This window comes from Cebus imitator, unplaced genomic scaffold, assembly GCF_001604975.1.
Source record: "Cebus imitator isolate Cc_AM_T3 unplaced genomic scaffold, Cebus_imitator-1.0 Scaffold181, whole genome shotgun sequence".
Classification (NCBI taxonomy): domain Eukaryota; kingdom Metazoa; phylum Chordata; class Mammalia; order Primates; family Cebidae; genus Cebus; species Cebus imitator.
Window position 1 is genome coordinate 1,559,681 of NW_016107496.1, and position 8,413 is coordinate 1,568,093.

Sequence of the window (8,413 nt, forward strand, 5' to 3'; positions counted from 1 at the left end):
AAAAAAAAAAAAAAAAAAAAGAAATCATGATACTGAAGAATATATAAGCAAATGAGAAAATGCTTATAACAGTAAATGAAAAATCAGTTTACAAAACAATATACACAGTATGATCCCAATTGTTAAAAAACATATATATATATATATATATGCATGTACATCAAAGTGTTAATAGTAGATGGTGGGATTACAGGTTTTATTAATTATCTTCTTTATACTTTTCAGTAAGTTCCAAATTTACCTAATAAACATGTATTATTTGCATAATCAGGAGAAAAGAAGCTATTCTAAATCCTCTTTCCTCCCTTTAAAGACACTTGTATACATTATTCCTTCTTTTAAAAACCATTTAGAAATAAAAACAGTTTTTATCCTACAATCTAGCAAGTTCAGTTTTGAGTTTCTATCCTAAGGAAAACTCTAAATACCGAAAAGACTTTGTACATCAAGATGTTCATCACAGCATCGCTTATGATGGCAAACAGAAGCAAAAAACCTAAATGTCTCAGAAAAGATGTATGAGTAAGCAAACAAAGGCACATTCACTTGATAGACCATTACATAAGGATTTAAATGTTTACAGGCCAGGCTCGTTAGCTCTAGCCTGCAATCCCAGCTCTTTGGGAGGCAGAGGTAGGCAGATCACTTGAGACCAGGGGTTCCAGACCAGCCTGGCCCACATGGTGAAACCCTGTCTCTACTAAAAATACAAAAATTAGCCAGGTGTGGTGGCACACACCTGTAATCCCAGCTACTTGGGAGGCTGAGGCAGGAGATTCGCTTGAACCCAGGAGACAGAGGTTGCAGAGATTGCACCACTGCTCTCTAGTCTGGGTGACAGAATGAGCCTGTCTCAAAAAAAAAAAAAAAAATTACATATTAGCCTGGGAAAACTAATGAAATAACAAAAGCAAAGAAAAAAAAAACTGGATAAAAAACTATATATACATATAGGCAGGGCATGGTGGTTCATGCCTATAATCCCAATACTTTGGGTGACTGAGGTGGGAGAATCACTTTAGCCTAGGAGTTTGAAACCAATGTGAGCAACAAAGCTAGACCCCTATCTCTACAAAAAATGAAACAATTAGCCAGGCATGGTGGCGCATGCCTGAGGTCTAGCTATTCAGGAGGCTGAGGCAGGAGGACCACTCAAGCCTGGGAATTCAAGGCTGCAGTGAGGTACAGTGAGCCGTGATCATGCCACTGCACTCCATCATGGGTGACAGAGTGAGACCCTGTCTTTTTTTTTTTTTTTTTTGAGACGGAGTCTCGCCCTTGTTACCCAGGCTGGAGTGCAATGGCGCGATCTCGGCTCACCGCAACCTCCGCCTCCTGGGTTCAGGCAATTCTCCTGCCTCAGCCTCCTGAGTACCTGGGATTACAGGCACGTGCCACCATGCCCAGCTAATTTTTTGTATTTTTAGTAGAGACGGGGTTTCACCATGTTGACCAGGATGGTCTCGATCTCTTGACCTCGTGATCCACCCGCCTTGGCCTCCCAAAGTGCTGGGATTACAGGCTTGAGCCACCGCGCCCGGCGAGACCCTGTCTTAAATAAATAAACCAAATATCAAAATATTGTATAAAACTCTATGAAGAGGAAGAAAAACGTTTTAAAACACATCAGCTGAATTTGGTAAAGGAATTAGAGAAAATATTTGGATTTGGTAAAAAACTAGAAAAAATATGGATGTTTTCCTTTAACCTAAATCTTTAATATTTTCTTCTTTCTGAATTGCCTCATATACTTTCTTTAGAGAATAAAGTATTACTTTAAGAGGAAAAAAAAAAAAGCTGAATCTCCCTCTGGGCAATGAAAACATTCCCAAATGACAGAGTCCACTCCATCAGTCCCTTCCCCACACACAGGCTTCCCCCAGACTAAGGCAGGGTCATATCAGAAGGTCAAGGGAATAAGACTTCCCTCTGTGGCCTAGGGTCTTCTCTGTGCTGTCCCTGAATAAGAAGAAGGTTCCTCTGACCAGCTGCTGTCAAAGGCCTTTCCCTGCCCCCTCCCAAGTTCTATTTCAGCCTGAACTAATTCACCACAATCCCGAGGGCTGGGAAAAAAAATTTCCACCATTGCGATTTGGAACCTGATATTTAGACCAAGTTTTTCCCAGCCCCTTTCTGTGTCAAAGGAGGCCCCTCAAAGCTTCTTAGACAACTAGCACTCAGGCCAGCTTAGCTCCCACATCAATGCTACACTTACAGAAAAACCCCCAAGTTGTTAGTCATCACCAGAGAAATGTGAGAGAAGGAACTGCAGCAGGGATAGCCCCTGACACACAACCCTACCCTCTTGCCCTGAAAGCCTCCTCCTGGGGGAGATGCAGGGCTTTTTCTGGCATTGGATCTTTTATACTCCATTTCAAGTCTGTAGTAAATCAACAAAGAAAAAAATCAGGGTGCAAACACAACAAAGACAGAGAGCTATCCTTTCAAAGACCTTAGAGCCATGTGCCTCTCCTCTCCAGGGAAAATTCAGTACTAGCTTCTGAGCAACTGAGTTTGGGTAGTAACCTAGTGTGGACCAAAACACAGACTAGGACTGTATCAGACCAGAGATTGGCTCTCATTCTGGTATTCATAAAGAGGAGTTCCATTAATTGCCCCAACTCAAACTTCTCAATACTCAACAGAATGGGAACTGCTGCTCAGATAAGGGGTAAGGAAGGATGCCAAGAAGCAATGCAACACAGCAGCCCCACAACTTTTTTCACATCAAGGCATATCTAGAAAATAATACTCTTTGTACAGTACATGGATTAGAAGCTGATCCCATTCAGAGGGTACTGACTGGGAACTTTACCTGCCCCTAGGAATAAGGGGAAATCAGTATCCCAGCACACCTGTAACCCATCTGCAGCATACCAGTAGGAAAGCCCTGAATTAAGGCACTGGGCTGGGTTAGCATTCTTGGAATCAATGAATCTTCTCATAGCCCTCATCTCAGGCTCTTCAACTTTGGCTGACAGGCTATGGGTCAGATCATGTGTCTGGAACAGAAAGCTGGGAGCCTGTGGTCTTGACTCAGCGCTGATACAACTTCCCCAGTGAGGATACTCTTCAGGGGTTTTTCCACAGATACACTGGAGCTGAGGAAGCCCTCCAGTTAACAGCAGCAGCCATATTCTGAGACTGGGTATGCACAACAGGGTAATTGGTTTTATCAGATTTCTAAGCTTTAAAACCCCTTTTTGGGAACACAAGTGATCTCAGATGTGACTCACTGCTGAGAGATACAAACTTAAAAGCTACCATTTACTAAACATATAGTAGATGCAAGACTTTGCTAAGTATTTGACTTCCAATTTCATTAAATTCACACAACAACCTCCTGTGGCAAATGCTATTATTATCCCCATATATAAGAGGAGACTGGGACTCAGATTAAGTAGCTTGCTTGAGATCAAACACTCTTCTAACTGAAGACTGTGGATGAAACAGGATTTGAACCCACTCTGACTTGAAAGTCCATATGCTAACCAGGACACCACTATGTCACCTCAACAAACCTCCCAAATAGCTTTTTCAAAAACCAAACCAATTAGAATGAAGCTGAATCTGGGAAAGAAAAAGGTGAAAAAGGAACAGCTTATCTGACTGTTTCATGCCATCAATCAAAAGAAGCTAATCTGGCCAAGCACGGTGGCTCATGCCTGTAAGCCTAGCACCTGAGGTCAGGAGTTCAAGACTAGCCTGGGCAACATGGTGAAACCCCATCTCTGTTAAAAATACAAAAATTAGCCAGGTGTGGTGGCATACACCTGTGATCCCAGCTACTCGGAAGGCTGATGCAGGAAAATTGCTTGAACCCAGGAAGCAGGGGTTGCAGTGAGCTGAGATCGTGCCACTGCATTCCAGCCTGGGCAACAGAGCAAGACTCCATCTCAAAAAAAGAAATGAAAGAAAAGAAAAGAAAGAAAGAGAAAAGCTAGTCTATATTGAGTACTTACTGGGTTTCAAACACCTTATATACAGGGGCTCACCTAATTTTCACAATCCTACCAGAGCAGGAATTTATCACCTCCATTTTACAGATGAGGAAGAAGTCCTAGGCTCAGAGATGTTAAGATACTTGCTAAGCCAGAGTCCTTGTTTTTTCTACTACACTATGCTTCTGACTATTCAGGAAATACACCTAAGCCTGTACCTGGGCCAAACATCTAACTCACAGCCATGTTCTCAAAACATGGTATAAAGGGTACCTTTCAGAAAAGCGGGCACACGGGACACTTAAGAGCCCCCAGAGAAGAACTCAAATTCCCAAAAAGGGATGATTTCCCTGTGTTGCAAAATTGAGGTGAAATCCCCTCGTCTCCTGAGACAACTAACTAGCCCCGGCCTGCCCTGTTCCAACCCTTCATCAGCAGCAGCTCAGGCACACAGAAACTAGACCAAAACAAAAGACACGAGGAAACAAATCAAAATTTTACACAGAAAGGAAGGCATGCAAGTGGGTGGTCCAGTCCCCCGTTTGACCTGGGTTCTCCCAGTGCTCTGGTGTCCTGGTTAATTAGGACACCACACGCATTTTGTGAATATTAAGTGATTAGTTTGCTAACTAAACAAACTGGCCAATCAAGGGTCAATGAGAACATGAGGGACTCTGGTTCTGAGCTCTCACAAAAAATGGCAGGGCAGTTCCTATCTAAGGCAGCCTCCCATCCAATCCACCTCACCCCATCCCTTTCTCCCCAGTTTCTATAGCTAACTCCTGTCAGCTTGCTGGGGGTTTTCACAACCTCACAAGAGTGCAGATCCCCTCCCACTCTTTTCCTCAACAGTTGGGCTCTTGTTCTCAAGGGCGCTAAGTCCCAGTCTCTCCTCCTCAGCCTGTGAGATGGTCACAGCACATTAGTAATCACTGACTCACCCGATCCCCCTCAGGAGGCTGGGGGAAATGCAGAGGGCCACAGGATGTGTAGCCCACATCCCTTCGGCCCTTCGCAGAGCTAGCAGGCAGAGAGGTGCCAGAGACACCACTTCCCCTTGGAACACTGTGGACCCTCTCTGAGCCAGCTCTGGTGCCAGTGGGCTGATGTCAGGCTCTCTACCATCGGAGAAGCCAAGATCTCTAGACAGCTCCACTGTTGCCAACAGATCTAATCTCCTTATTCCAAGGCAGATGAAATCCAATAAGGCTAAGTCCACAACTTACCCCTCCTCTTGGGCAGAGGCAAAGGCAGAGTCGACCCTTCAGGCCATACCAACAATAACGCCAGAATTATTACTGCTTCTTAGATAATTCTTTGGGGAACTGAGAATTATTTCCCCGAGTTTCTCAAAGATTAACCCCCGGTTTACCAATGTTTTCCCTCTGCAAAACATTTTCAGCTCCAACATATTCTCTGGCTCCTTCCCAGTGATACTAGCTCAGAACCTCTCGCTTCACAGAGCCACTGACATCAACGTTCAATTCCCACACTAAAGAAGAATCCCAGAGTCAGCTGTAAAAACCTATTTATGCAGACCATTTTGAAACCTACAAAAAGACTAAAAAGCACGGGCTAAAGAACACAAACCAGTCACTAAGGCTTAACATGAAAAGGAGGGGAGGAGGCGGGATGGTTTGTGTATTGTTTCACTTGGAAAAATACCCCGGTGAAATGGTTTATCCACATGTTCAGCCTTTTAGGCAAATCCACTATAACTTAGCAGGATGCCTGCAGGCCATTCTGAAAATAAGCAGAATGGCATCACTCCTTATTTCACCCCCTTCAGGACCTGTCAGCCCCCTCCGCATCTCCCTCTCCCCCCAAACATCTGGTCTGGGCTGGGAGTGGGACCCACTCCCTGGGAAGCCTCCATGTTCGCAGGAGAGGTGGGGTCCCCGCTAAGGGAAGCCTGCTGAGCAGCGAGCCAGCCGCGCTTCTGAATTCCCCCCATCCCGCGAGAGGCTCCGGGCTAAGAACGCTAGGGGCTGGGAGTCGGGCAAGGAATAGGGGAGACGGGAGAAGGGCCGCAAATGTGGGAAGAGAAGGAGGAGGCAAAAGCCTGGTTCCCGGGACGGTCCCGGGCTGGGGAGATCTCCTCCTCTTAAGCGTCCAGGGGTGGAGGCGTCGGTCCCGAGATCCCCGACGGGGATGTTCCAGCCGGCCAGCGGCTGCTCAGAGGTTTCTAGGAAGACACTGGAGGCCAGGATCCGTTTGGGACCCCGACTGAGGGGGTGGGCGGGACGGGGGCCCAGCACAAAGTCCCAGCCGGGGCGTAGAGACCTGAGGGGCGGTAGGCGGGGGAAGGGGCTGGGCTCAATTCTCACCAGCACCAGGGCGAACCTTTCCTCCAGCTCACAGGGCTCAGGCATCGGCATCTTGCCGGGCGGCAGCAGCAGCGGGACAGAGGGCGGCTCTCCCGGGCTCCCCTCGGCGCTCTCCAGGTTGCCCATCGCGGCGGGGCCCCTTCAGGGGCCTCAGCCCCCCACCTCCACGCCCCGGAGCCTTGGGCTTCGCAGCTCCGACCAGGCTCCTCCCTCAGCGCCGGATCCCCAAGTCCCGACTCCTCGGCCCCGTCGGGGGCGCAGGGGGCTCCCTGGAGTCCTGCTGGCGGCGGCGCGCGGCAAGGGCGGAGGCAGCGCCGCGGACAGCCGCACCGAAGCGAGGGGGACAGAGGCGGCCGGCTCTCGCTTACACCCGCCGCCTCGCCTTGCTGGGCGCACCGCCCGGGCGCTGCCCCTCCCCGCCCCCCGCACTCTTTCCCTTCCCCCCCCCACCTCGCTTCCTCCCACCCACTCCCAGCTGCAACTCTGGCTTCCCCCGCGAGCGCCGACTGCAGCCCGCTCACCGCGCGCCCCATTCATGCAGGCCCCGCCTCCCGCCCAGAGGCCTCCTGGGCTGCCCGGCCCGCTCCGCCTGCCCCCGATTGACGACCGCGCCTGCCAATCACGGCTCCTGCCGCCCTTGACGGCCTCGTGCTGGGCGCCGAGCGCACCCTGGCGGCCCCAGCGGGCATCGAGTCACCGCGGTGTCCAGAGGTCGTGAGGCGCTGGCCTGGACACCCCGGGAATGGATCTTACCCTTTTTCACAAAGAATTCATGATGTCTACAAGTAAGTAAAATATTATACAAGGCATGGCGTACAAAACTAACTACTAGAGAAGTAGAAACAAGCAGGATACTCAGAAGAGGGAGAGATAGTATCTGTTAAGAGGGGGGGTAAGGGAGATCATTTGGAACGGGCATTGAGGGATGAGGAAGCCCTTACCCGACAGAGCTAGGGGAAAAGGCATTTTGGAGGAGAGAAGCGTAAACACGGTCAGAGGCCCATCTGGCTGCGTGTGACAATGGAGAGGCAGAAGAACGCTGTTCCGGGCTCAGTTGGCGGGTGGGTCGTTGATGATGCAGTGGACATCTGTTGTCTAGTCGCCATCTTCTTCTAGTGATAGCATCCCATTTTCTTTTAGGAAACCGCCTCTCCTCTGTTCTCACTCTAAATGGAGCTGAGCTTTATCCCGGGCTTGAAAGGGCCCCATGACCCAGGCCCAGTCAGTCACAACATTTTCCTCCTCTACCCTTAGACACTGTTTTGGGGATTGCCACCTGACCCAAGCCCAGACTATATGATATATCCAGGGCTTTCTCTGGAACAATCAGGAAAGAGGCACCCTCTCTGCATTTATGCTGCAAAATTGTTAGAATGTAAACCTGCATCCGCTGGTGGCCTTCTTATCATCACCTGTAACACATCAAGCCTGCTTGAGAATGAAGCCAATGCAGAAGAGAGAAAAGCTACGAGACAGGACAAAATTCTAATGACATGCCAAGAACCTGGATCTAACCATACCTGAAGTTATCACCTAGATTTTTCATTCATTTATTCCATAAACATTTATTTTAAAAAGCTTATTCTTCCCAGCACTTTGGGAGGCCAAGGTGGGTGGATCACCTGAGGTCAGGAGTGCGAGACCAGCCTGACCAACATAGAGAAACCCCGTCTCTACTAAAAATACAAAATTAGCCTAGCGTAGTGGCACATGCCTGTAATTCCAGCTACTCAGGAGGCTGAGGCAGAAGAATTGCTTGAGGCAGGAGAATCGTTTGAACCCAGGTGGTGGAGGTTGCCGTAAGCCGAGATCTCGCCAGCCTGGGCAACAAGAGCAAGACTCCATCTCAAAATGTGTCTTCTTGGAATCCACAATCTGTGTAGAAGGGGAGATAGACAATAAACTAAATGAGTAAAATGTATAGATGGTAGTGATCAATGTTAATCAAAATAAAACTGAAAGGGGATAGAGATGGAAGAGGCATTAAGATTTTAAATAGAGTTGCTTACTTAAAAAGCTGATGGCCGGGCGTGGTGGCTCACGCCTGTAATCCCAGCACTTTGGGAGGCCGAGGCAGGTGGATCACGAGGTCAAGAGATCGAGACCATCCTGGTCAACATGGTGAAACCCCGTCTCTACTAAAAG

At 48.4% G+C, this 8,413-nt stretch overlaps 1 protein-coding gene across 6 annotated transcripts in view; it reads right to left on the minus strand.

Annotated features, from left to right (window-relative positions):
- FMNL3 (formin like 3) overlaps nt 1-6,678 on the minus strand; it is a 62,069-nt gene extending 55,391 nt beyond the window's left edge. For 3 of the 6 annotated variants that reach the window (XM_017545773.1, XM_017545771.1, XM_017545772.2), the window contains exon 1: nt 6,269-6,678. In XM_017545773.1, coding sequence (XP_017401262.1) covers nt 6,269-6,394 — 126 coding nt within the window. In that variant the 5' untranslated portion in view covers nt 6,395-6,678. The remainder of the gene's footprint in view (nt 1-6,268) is intronic. The other 3 variants (XM_017545769.2, XM_017545770.2, XM_017545774.2) reach the window with 2 other exon arrangements.
- Between the last annotated feature and the right edge of the window lie 1,735 nt (nt 6,679-8,413).